Source organism: Sorex araneus, chromosome 1 (genome assembly GCF_027595985.1).
Source record: "Sorex araneus isolate mSorAra2 chromosome 1, mSorAra2.pri, whole genome shotgun sequence".
NCBI classification, from domain to species: Eukaryota; Metazoa; Chordata; class Mammalia; order Eulipotyphla; family Soricidae; genus Sorex; species Sorex araneus.
The window spans coordinates 250525138-250537808 of record NC_073302.1 but is presented as its reverse complement, the minus strand read 5'-3'; the positions used below and the strand labels follow the sequence as shown (position 1 = coordinate 250537808).

At 41.6% G+C, this 12671-nt stretch overlaps 1 protein-coding gene across 3 annotated transcripts in view; it reads right to left on the bottom strand.

The window, feature by feature from the left end:
- ELF1 (E74 like ETS transcription factor 1) overlaps positions 1-12671 on the bottom strand; it is a 121839-nt gene that overhangs the window by 26708 nt on the left and 82460 nt on the right. For all 3 annotated transcript variants that reach the window (XM_055131354.1, XM_004604602.2, XM_004604601.2), the window contains exon 3: positions 2042-2222. In XM_055131354.1, coding sequence (XP_054987329.1) covers positions 2042-2222 — 181 coding nt within the window. The remainder of the gene's footprint in view (positions 1-2041; positions 2223-12671) is intronic.

Genomic DNA, 12671 nt, shown 5'->3' with positions numbered 1-12671 from the left:
GAAAATCTTCACACTCGTGATTTATACAGAATGATGGCAATAAAATCTTTCACCTCAATAATCTCAATGGTCTTGAAGTCAACAATCAAGAGGCAGTTGCTGTAAGGAAACTGCATGATTTTGTTTCCTTACAGCTTAGTATTTAATTGTGTATAAATACCAATTTTTTTTTAATACCAAATTTTCTTTATCTACTCATCTATCCTTGGGTACATGAGTTGTTTCCAGATCTTGACAATTAAAAAAAATTGGAGGTGAGGGAACCATAGCTTACTACTGGCATTGTGCTCAGGAATAACACCTGGTGGCACTCGAGGCCAGTATGTGGTGCGGGGTACCAAACCCATAGGGTATACAGCAAGGACCTTACCCACCGTATTATCTTGCTGGCTCAGGATCTTGGTGATTGTGAATAGTGCACAGTGAATATAGGAAGTGCAAATATCTTTTCAAGATAACCTTTTTGGACTTCTGGAGCATATGCCAAGATGAAGAATTTGTCACATGGAAGTTCAATTCTTAATTTTTTTTTTTTTTTTTTTTTTTGCTTTTTGGGTCACACCCGGCGATGCACAGGTCACTCCTGGCTCATGCACTCAGGAATCACCCCTGGCGGTGCTCAGGGGACCATATGGGATGCTGGGATTCGCACCCGGGTCAGCCGAGTGCAAGGCAAACGCCCTACCTGCTGTGCTATCACTCCAGCCCTTAATTTTTTTTTTTTTCCATTTTGGGTCACACTTGAGGATGCACAGTGGTTACTCCTGGCTCTGCACTCAGGAATTACTCCTGCCGGTGCTCAGGGAAATACATGGGATGCTGGGGGTTGAACCCAGGCCAGCCATGTGCATGGCAAATGCCCTACCTGCTGTATTTCGCTTCAGCCCTCAGTTCTTAATTTTTAAAAAAGTTTCCATATCATATTCCAGAGGCTGAACTGGACAACATTCCCACGAACAGTGAATGGGGCTCCGTTTAGCCACAGCTCTACCAACACTGACTGCTTCTATTATTTCTCATGTGTATCAGTCTCACTGGTGGAAGATGATATCTCCTTTTCTCCATTTTATTTTATTTTAGGCAACGTGGCTTACAATACTATTAATGGAAGGGTTTCTTGTATAAATCATCCTGGCACCACACCCTCCATTGAAGTACCTATTTCCTCCCACCATTGTCCCAATGTCCCCCTATTCTCCATACACACGTCCCCAATATGGTAAACGACCTACTGAAGACCAGTTCTCAATTCAACTCACTTTTACTCTTATTTGGACTGGAGCGATAGCACAGTGGGTAGGGCTTTTTTGCCTTGCACACGGCCGACCTGGGTTCGATTCCTCCACCCCCCTCAGAGAGCCTGGCAAGCTACCAAGAGTATCCTGCCTGCATGGCAGAGCCTGGCAAGCTACCCGTAGCGTATTTGATATGCCAAAAACTGTAACAGTCTCTCAATGGAGACATTACTGGTGCCCGCTCGAGCAAATCGACCAACAAACAGGACGACAGTGCTACAGTGCTACTTTTATTTGTGTTTCTCAAGAGATGAACAGCACTTTTTCATATACCAACTGGCCATCTGTATGTCATCTTTGGGGAAATTTATGTTCAGCTACTCTCCCCATTTTGTAATGAGGTTGTTTATGTTGTTAAGTTTTGTAAGTGCATTACATATCTTGGATATTAGCCCTCTGTCAGATGTGTAGCCAGCAATTTCTTTTCCTAGTCTATAGGGCATTTTAAAATTCAAGTCATCATTTCTTCTGTGGTGCATAACTTCTTTATTAGATTTAATTCCATTTAATTATTTTTCTTTTGTTTGCTTGATATTGAAGATGCTGCTAGAGCCCAAATCATGCCAAGTTCTACATACAGTTTCCTCCATGTAATTTATGTATTGGGGTAGAATATGGAGGTCTTCTCTTTGTATGTATTTCCCAGACCCTGTCCTCCCCACCGGAAAAAATAGGGGGCAAGGACACTGCCTAAAACTCTAATAAAATGTTTTGCTAGTGGGAGCACACCTAAAAAGCTGACATACCTGTAAGGGTAATATCGTCATCATCGTCATCTATGATTTCTTCTTCAGCGACATCTAGGGAGCTCTCAGTAATCATGTCATTGGGTTCTTCCACACAGGCCAGGCCCGCATAGCTATTGAGAATATCAGCACCAGGAACATGTTCCACAATTACAGCAGGAAAAACAGCTGGATCACCAAGCTGGGAAGGACAAGAGGGGGGAAAAAAATTAAGTTTTCACATAGCAGAAAACAAATATATACCTATATATATCATGAATATTTTTATAGTGCCAGGGATCAAATCCATGTTTCCATACACAAGGCAAGCAGTCAAGCAGTCCACTACTAACCAACATTTCCCGATGCCCCCTCCAGCCCGCCGACTACTCCCCAGCTACTGTTACCTTAACTAGTAAGAAAACCTAGGACTTGGGAAAGTTTCAAGGGCTGGAGCAATAGTACAGCAAGTAGAATGCTTGATTCCTGGCATCCCATATGGTCCCCCAGGACTGCTAGGAGTGCAGAGCCAGGAGTAATCCCTGAGCATCGATAGATGTGACCCAAAAAGCGAACTCCCCCACAAAAAAGGGGAAAGTTGCAAAAATAGCATTAAGAATTTCCATTCGGGGCTGGAGCCTTAGCACAGCGGGTAGGGCGTTTGCCTTGAACTCAGCCGACCCGGGTTTGATTCCCAGCATCCCATATGGTCCCCCGAGCACCGCTAGGAGTAATTCCTGAGTGCATGAGCCAGGAGCAACCCCTGAGCATCGCTGGGTGTGACCCAAAAAGAAAAAAAAAATTCCATGCAACCATAATCCATATATATTTTCTCGGTTTTAATATATAATCATGTATCATTCTCTTTACATATTATTTTCATATCTGTCTCTAGTTTGTTTGAAAATGGCAGGCATACTTCTTTAATCCTAAAGTGTAGATTTCTTAAATACATAAATGTTTTATATAAAAATAGCTGTTATAAAGCAGTAACAATTAAAACAGCATGGTACTGGAACAAAGGCAGAGCCGTAGACCAATGGAACAGGGTGGAATATCCCTACACACAACCCCAAATGTATGACCATCTAATCTTTGATAAGGGAGCAAGAGATGTGAAGTGGAGCAAGGAAAGCCTCTTTAACAAATGGTGCTGGCACAACTGGACAACCACATGCAAAAAAATGGGTTTAGACCTTGACCTGACACCATGCACCAAAGTCAGATCAAAATGGATTAAAGACCTCAACATTAGACCACAAACCATAAGGTACATTGAAGACAAGGTCGGCGAAACCCTCCACGATATTGAAGATAAAGGTATCTTCAAAGGTGACACGGAACTAAGCAATCTAGTAAAAACAGAGATCAACAAATGGGACTACATTAAACTAAAAAGCTTCTGCACCGCAAGAGATACAGTGACCAGAATCCAAAGACTATCCACAGAATGGGAAAGGATATTTACACAATACCCATCAGATAAGGGGTTGATATCAATGGTATATAAAGCACTGGTTGAACTCTACAAGAAGAAAACATCCAACCCCATCAAAAAATGGGGCGAAGAAATGAACAGAAACTTTACCAAGGAAGAAATACGAATGGCCAAAAGGCACATGAAAAAGTGCTCTGCATCACTAATCATCAGAGAGATGCAGATCAAAACAACTTTGAGATACCACCTCACACCACAGAGACTAGCACACATCCAAAAGAACAAAAGCAACCGCTGTTGGAGAGGATGTGGGGAGAAAGGGACCCTTCTTCACTGCTGGTGGGAATGCCGACTGGTTCAGCCCTTCTGGAAAACAATATGGACGACTCTCAAAAAATTAGATATTGAATTCCCATTTAACCCAGCAATACCACTGCTGGGAATATATCCCAGAGAGGCAAAAAAGTACAATCGAAACAACATCTGCACATGTATGTTCATCGCAGCACTGTTTACAATAGCCAGAATCTGGAAAAAACCCGAATGCCCCAGAACGGATGACTGGTTGAGGAAACTTTGGTACATCTATACAATGGAATACTATGCAGCTGTTAAAAAAAAGGAGGTCAAGAATTTTGTAGTCAAGTGGATGGGCATGAAAAGTTTCATGCTGAGTGAAATGAGTCAGAAAGAGAGAGACAGACATAGAAAGATTGCACTCATCTATGGTATATAGAATAACAGAGTGGGAGACTAACACCCAAGAACTGTAGAAATAAGTACCAGGAGGTTGACTCCATGGCTTCGAGGCTGGCCTCACATTCCGGGGAAAGGTCAACTCAGAGAAGCGATCACCAACTACATTGTAGTCGAAGGCCATGTGGGGGAAGGGAGTTGCGGGCTGAATGAGGGCTAGAGACTGAGCACAGCGGCCACTCAACACCTTTATTGCAAACCACAACAGCTAATTAGAGAGAGAAAACAGAAGGGAATGCCTTGCCACAGTGGCAGGGTGGGGTGGGGGGGAGATGGGATTGGGGAGGGTGGGAGGGACACTGGGTTTACGGGTGGTGGAGAATGGGCACTGGTGAAGGGATGGGTTCCAAACTTTGTATGAGGGAAGTATAAGCACAAAAGTGTATAAATCTGTAACTGTACCCTCACGGTGATTCTCTAATTAAAAATAAATAAATTAAAAAAAAATAGCTGTTATAAAAGTCAGCAAGATAGCACTGATTTAAAAAATAACTATAAAGTTTCTCCACTATAAATTTATTATTTTTTCTGTTTGCTAATAATAAGAATCTATGGGAAGAAAGCTCGACTATGAAGATATAATGATTTTTGTTTGGGGGCCCACTCCAGGCTCTACGGGAAGGGGTCACAGCTGGCTAGGCTCAGGGGATCATGATTTGAAATGCTGTGGCATCAATTTGCATGCAAGGCAAGTGCCTTCGCCGCTGTATTCTCTCTCTCTCTATCCTCTCTCCAGCCTAGATATGCTGTTTATTAAAGAAAAATTAACTTGAAGAACTATCATAAAGATATGAAAATGTTTCTGCTTATATAGATCAAGCACAGTAATTTCCCATAATTAAATCGGCTATAATGCAACTATTAACATAGTGTCCTTACAACTAAGCAGCCTCAGTGTTTTAAAATTAATGTATACAGCATGACACACTGAGACTAAATATTATTTCCTATCGTAAGAATTTAATTATATAAATTAGATATATCATGGGTGTTAAATGCAATTTATATCTTCAAAAGCTATTTGAATCGTCTTATTTCAAGATGTTTCTATTTCAGAAAAAACGTAGAACTTTGGGCCAGAACAATAGTACAATAGGTAGGGCATTTGCCTTGCATGCAGCCAACCAAGGTTTCATGTCTGGAATCCCATATGGTGCTCCAAGCTTGCCAGGAGCGATTCCTGAGCACAGAGACAGGAGCAGAGCCAGATGTGGCCCAAAAAGATGAGTATAGCCCAAAAAACTCTCCTTTCTCCAAAAGTTCATTAAGCTCCTAGTCTTCCAGCCCTGCTGAGGTCAGAACTGGGTTAATTTTCACATGATTTCATTTTTATGCTGCAAAAATCTAACACACCAGATGACAATAGGACTACTCATCTGCATCACAGACAGAAGAGGAAGTGCAGAAAAAGATTTAGCCAAGGTCATCCATAAATCAGAAACAGAGGCATCTGGAAATTCCTAGCAGTAGTCCTCAACCAAATGGAACCAAAGAATTTCCACTTCTGCGAATCTACTACACTCCAGACAGAGAGTGGCTATCAAAAGGAATATCTCCAAATTATTATCTGAATGTAATTACCAGAGTTTTTAAGTCCTGTAAGTTTCAGTAACTATAGAAACTTACTTGCCACATTCTTCCTTGTTCTATTTTACCAACATGTAATAAGGCTGGGTATTCTACAGAACTTAGAGGGTTTCAGAAACACCAGTCACAGTTTATCATTATACACTGCTACTCGTACTCCAGTTTCTCCACGCCCATGACCAGTTACCCATTTCTTTATTCCCTAAGAGACAGTCTATAGGCAATCAAGCAGTAATACAGTCCTTTGCTCAAGCAGTAATATAGTCTTTGCGTATCCTAATTTAAGTAACCAAATCTAATTTCAATTAGAATATTTTAATAGTTTTAAAGCCTTTTATTAAGAAAAAATTAAAACCAAAATAAGAGGGAAGAATCAGTTTCCTCTGAAAGAAAAGTCTGACTGGGCTGGAGTGATAGCATAGCGGGTAGGGTGTTTGCCCGGCACGCAGCCGACCCGGGTTCAATTCCCAGCATCCCATATGGTCCTCTGAGCACCGCCAGGGGTAATTCCTGAGTACAGAGCCAGGAGTGACTTCTGTGCCGGGTGTGATCCAAAAAAGAAAAAAAAAAAGAAAGAAAAGTCTAGTTCAATGATTTAGAAAGTAGCACACATTAAAAATAAAAGACCCAGGAGATCCAGAGCTTTCTTGAATTCTGTTGTGACTTCCTCAAAAGAAGAGCAGTGGGGCCAAGGAGATGTTATAGGGCTGTGCGTGCTTATGGGAGGCCCCCGATGCAATTCACAGCACCAAATGGTCCCTGAGCACCACAGAAGCAATCCCTCAGCACTGAGCCAGGAGTAGTCTCAGATATGGTCCAAACATCAAAAGCAAAACAGAAAATGAAGAGCATCAGGCTCCTAAAACTGAGTTTATAATGGTTCAATAGAAGGTAATATGCATTAAAAAAATTTTGTTTTGTTCTGGGACCACACTGGCAATGCTTGTGGGTTACTCCTGGCTCTGCACTTAGAAATTATTCTCGGCAGTGCTCAGGGGACCACATGGGATGCCGGGGATCAAACACAGGTCATCAGCATGCAAGGCAAATGCCATTCCCACTGCACTATCACTGGCGAATTATATGCATTTTTATGGAGTAAGTATGGGGAAGTAGCATGCATATAGAAGCTACACTGCTTCTGCCTTTCTTCTGCTATTAGTTAATATCTATTAGCTCTTTACAAGTGCCAAGAATCCTGTTCATTGTTTTACAAAGATTATAATCATCACAAGACCTATGACGACAACACAATTCTCTCATTTATGGTGGGGTGGAGGAAAATGGAGGCTCCAAAGGGAAAGGAAATACATTATCCCAAATTATAAAGCTATAGTTAGCTAAATGAAACTAGGTATGAAAATGAAAATAGGTAAAATTTTTACTTGAATTGAATCTATATTCATTGCCTGTACTATTATAAGAAACCTTAGACATGGTGTTCTCTCTCTCTCTCTCTCTGTTTTTGTGTGTGTAGCAAGATAGTTTTTAATGAATGAAACTTAAGAGTGATGTGAGGGAAGAGAAAGACAGGAAGCACTTGTTCAAGAGAGACCACAGGCTTCCCCAGAGTAGAAACAAGACTGCAAGCAAGATATGTACTCAAGGATACATGCTGAAGAGCAAACTGGTTCCAATTTTTGTTGTTGTTGGCATATTTGGCTGGTGTTTAGAAAAAAAATAATAGGCAGAAAGTTGAAGCATGGTTTAATAATAACTTTAGGAAAAAATAATAGATAAAAAGTTGAAGTATGGTTTAATAATATTTTTTGCAGGGCTTCTCCAATCTGAAACTGCTAGAATATATTATAAATTCTTCCATGAACATAGCCAGTTTCCTTAGTCCCCAAGGCTTCTCAATTTTGCTGAACACTTGTTCTTCTATGGTGCTTGCTCTTTCATTTCTAAGTCCACCGAAACGGAGATGTACATCCAAATATATTCATCTTTAATTTCTCAAGGATGCGAAAAATTAACATACAAAAAAACAGACCAACTCTGACACTCTTCTCTCTCCTTTTCTCTCTCTCTTGCTCTCTCACCCCTACCCCCAATACTGTAGCACAGTAGCACTGTCATCCAGTTGTTCATCAATTTGCTCAAGCAGGCACCAATAACATCTCCATTGTGAGACTTCCTCACACTTCAAACCCAGTTGTATGATCAGGGATGAAGTGCTTAGGAACCAAGTGGTTCAGGAGATCAAACCTAGTGCAGCGAGAGAGAGAAGAGGCCAGGCAGTCTAGTGAGCAAAGCGGCCGGAGAAATGCTCTGGACCCGAAACCGGGCCAACAACACCGGGGATCCAGATGGAGGAGGTACAGCCGGTACACCTTCTCCGGATGGAGCCCTGGTGACACTGAGCAGCAACTAACACGGCTCCGGGTTGCGGGACTGGAACACATCCGAACCTTTTCTAAAAACTGAAAACATACAATCTTTTAATGGAAAACTAATTATCAAATGCTTCCTTAGTAGGGCTGTCTTTCTTGGGGGGAAACTCCAACAACAATAGTGAGTTTTGTTTTGCAATATGGAACGTAATCAAGGTAAAGAGAAAATGAAGTGAAATTCATCAGTTATACGGGTGGGGTCCGGGGGCGGGGGGTATACTGGGGATTTTGGTGGTGGAATATGGGCACTGGTGAAGGGATGGTGTTTGAATATTGTATAACTGAGACATAAACCTGAAAACTTTGTAACTTTCCACATGGTGATATAATAAAAATTTAAAAAATAATAAAAATTAAAAAAATAAATTAAAAAAAAAAAAAACCTAATGCAGCGAGAGATACTGCACAGAGCCAGAAGTAAGCGCTAAGCACTGCCAGGTGTGGTCCCCTCTCCCCCACCAAAAAAAAAAAACAACCCCACAAAAAGCTATGCCTCCACATGCCAAGTATGTGCTCCAGCCCACTGCCGAACCTGAATCTTCAGACACATTTGAATCTGCATGTACAGCATACGTCACAGAAACCCTTCACAGCTCACTGGAGAGTCTCCCCCTCTGTAACGACAACTGGAAGCGAGATACACACTTCAGAAATTCCAGATGCCAGCCTGGGCTTACAATAAACTCCTGCCTTTAAAAGTGATTGACTAGCTACTAGTTAAATTTAATTACGTTTACAGTAACACTCTTCCCAAGCAAGGTAACATTCTGAGATACCAGGGGGCAGGACTTAAACATTTATGTGGGGCAGGAAACAAGAGTGCAGGGAATGGAATCCACCCACAATAGCATTTAGCTACCTGATTCCCTCTACTCTCGATAATTTCTTATTTTATATATGTATGTTTATAACTTGGGCTGGAGCGATAGCACAGCAGTTGGGTGTTCGCCTTTCACATGGCCAACTGGTGTTCGATTCCTCGGAGAGCCCGGCAAGCTACCGAGAGTATCAAGCCTGCACAGCAGAGCCTGGCAAGCTACCCATGTGTATTGGATATGCCAAAAACAGTAACAGTAAGTCTTTCAATGAGAGACGTTACTGGTGCCCACTCCAACAAATCGATAAGCAATGGGATGACAGTGACAGTGATGTTTATAACTTATGGCAATAAAGACAATACCGGCTAGAGAGACAGCACAATGGGTTGAGCGCATGCTCTGCAAACAGAAGGCCCAGGTTCAATTCCCGGACCTACATGGCCCCCCAGCACTGCTAAGAGCAACAACCAAGCACGGAGCCAGGAGTGCCACCACATATGACCCAAAGACATATTTATATGACTATGTATCATGAATATATATACATGTAACTATTTAATATTTTGGTTTTTGTTTGTGGGCCACAACCGACAATGATCAGGGCTTCACTCCTGCGTCTGCACTCAGGAATCACACTTGGTGGTGCTTGGGAACCATATGTGATGCTGGGGATTAAACCTGGGTCAGCGGCGTGCATGACAAGCATCCTACCTGCTGTACTATCTCTCCAGACCTTTACACGTTACTATATCTAAATTGGGATAACACATTATTCTCCAACATTTTTTGCTGAAGGCCAATCAAATCTTATCTACTTCATTTTTCCCTACATCATTTCAACCAGAGCCCCTCCCAGGGTTTATTTAAAAGAACCACTTCAGGAAGACTCATAAAATGGCCACCTCCCTAACAGTGAGCAGTAAGATGTTATTAGATATGCCTACATTTTGAGGAACTGGAGTGGGTTTTGAGGACACACCCAGGGCTTACTCCTGGCTCTACACACAGGGGTCAGTCCTGGTGGGGCTTAAGGACAATATATGCTACTAGGAATGGAAGCTGGGTCAGGTATATGCAAGGCAAGAGTACTGTACTATCTCTCCTGCCCCATTAACTGCCTTCTTTAAGAAATAAAAGTGTCAAGGGCCTCCACGGAATCAAGTAAATTAGAATATATAGAGATATACAGCTCATCAGGGGACTCTAGTGTGAGGACAGAGCTTAGAACCAGGTACTAAAAAATTATAAGATTGGGGGTTGGAGAAAGAGAACCGAGGATAAGCCCCATGGCTTGCAGTTCAATCCCTACACCACATGCTTCCCTAAACACTACTGCGTGTGGCCTCGGAGCAACTGCACCTAAGCCCTGGCAATGTGTTTCTTGGCCCAGACTCCCTCCCATGGAGTACTGCTTTGGTACCACTATGTACCCCACCCTAAAATTTTTTTAATTATCTTAACTCCAATCATGCCAATATTAGTCTGAGATACTAGTAACTCAAAAAAAAAAAAAGTTACAGGGGGCCAGAGTGATAGTACAGAAGGTAGGGTATTTGCAGTGCATGGGTTCAATTCCCGGTATACCATCCCATTACTCCAAGCACTGCCAGGAGTAATTCCTGAGCGCAGAGCCAGGAGTAACCCCTGATCATCACTGGGTGTGACACAAAAGGGAAAAAAAAAAGTTCTATTATTATAAGGTCTTTCGCTGAATCGGCACTTGCAGATTTGTTTTGGGAACAGAACCAAATTAAGTCACAAATGATGACTTGTAATTAAAAAAAAAATGAAGATTTCCTTGGATTAAAACCTGTCAAGTATCTGAGGCTGGAGTGATAGTATAGGACATCTGCCTTGCAAGTGGTTAACCTGGGTTAGGCCCTGGGCACCCCATGTGGTGTGGTTTTGTGAGCACCATCGGTAGTGATGCCTGAGTTCATAGTCAGAAGTAAGCCTTGAGCACAGTCAGGTGTGGCCCCCAAACAAAAATCCTGCCAAATATCAACATTTTCAATCCCTTAATTTCTATAAGCAGACTAAACTGTTGATAAACTGACTTTCAACAGCCTGGTAACTTAATTGAAAATATTAACAGTCCCAAAGAAAAATACATATACTAATTTCTCTTTTTAATTACTATCAAGTAAATATAGAATATCTTGAAAACAGTTTGTTTTGGAGTCACACCCAGCAGTGCACAGGCTTATACCTGACTTTGCACTCAGGGCTAACTCCTGGCAGGGCCTGGGAGACGAAATGGGGTGCCAGCGGCTGAACCTGTGTTGGGCCACGAACTCTACCCAGTGTTTTTCCTTTCCTCTCGCTCTCCCTCTTCCCCCCTCCCTCACCCCAGCTCAAAATTCTACTCAGTCTTTTTATTCTTCATTGAAGTATTTTGTGCAATTTGGAAGTCCTGAAAATGTGTGATTTAGAGATCTGTAGTTATTTAGACATAGTTTACACACATGTTATAACCTTTCCAGCATTCTAGCTTTCCTTCTCTAATTACTAAAGTACTATCAAACTTTCATTTGTTTGAGCTTTCTCAAATTCCCTGATTCTTAAAGGTCAAGAAGATGTAAAGTGTTTTTCATTGATGTTTTAGCTGCTCTAAGTGTTAAACGTGTCCTGTCCTTATTCCAGAAACAGTACAATAGAAAGTCTATCCTGTACCACTTTACTGTCTTGACACACTTTCCAATCTTGAAAGTTTTGATATCCTTTCCCAATTCTGCATTCTGTAAATCACTTCAGAGAGCTGTTGGATTTTGTTTATATTTAGCACCATTTATAGTTGTTCTCACCAGTGAAAGGATATGAACACCATGGAAGTGGTACTCTCAATTAAAATACAAATCTCTCTCTCTCTTTTTTTTTTTGCTTTTTGAGTCACACCTGGTGATGCAGAGGTTATACTCCTGGCTCATGCACTCAGGAGTTACTCCTGGCAGTGCTCAGGGGATCATATGAGATGCTGGGAATCGAACCCAGGTAGGCCACGTGCAAGGCAAACACCCTACCTGCTGTGCTATCGCTCCAGCCCCTACAAATCTCTTTAAATAATGTATGAGGACTATCAGAATTGGACTCTTATCTCATTCCCATCACATATTGTTTCATTTTCACATTTGCTCATAACTCAAACACACCTTTCATAAACATTCCAAACTGGTTCTCCTCTAGCACCTTTCTGTATGTTTGTTTGTTTTGGGGGTCACACCCAGAAGTGCCTGGCTCTGTGCTCAAGGGAACTTGCAATGCCAGAGATTGAATCTGGGAATCTTTCATTTAAAGGATGCACTGAGATTACTTATTGAGCTATCTCTCTCACCCTCTCTTAGCAACTTGCTTTTATCTTGCCTAATATTCCTTGACTTTTCACTTACATGATGGCTCATTTTCATGAAATCATAAAATTATCATTTTATAGGTTAAAAAAATATGTATTTACCATTCGTTTTCAGGAGGTGCATACATGATCATGCTCAGGGTCCATGTAGTATCAGGGACTGAACCCAGAACTCCTATACGCAAAGCATAAGCTCAGACCTTCGAGTTACCTTTCTGGTCCCATTGCTGTATATCTAAAGGAACCAATGGAAACTATAATAAAGTCTAAAGGGGAAAAAGTAAAAGATTTATGTGAACACTGTGAAAAA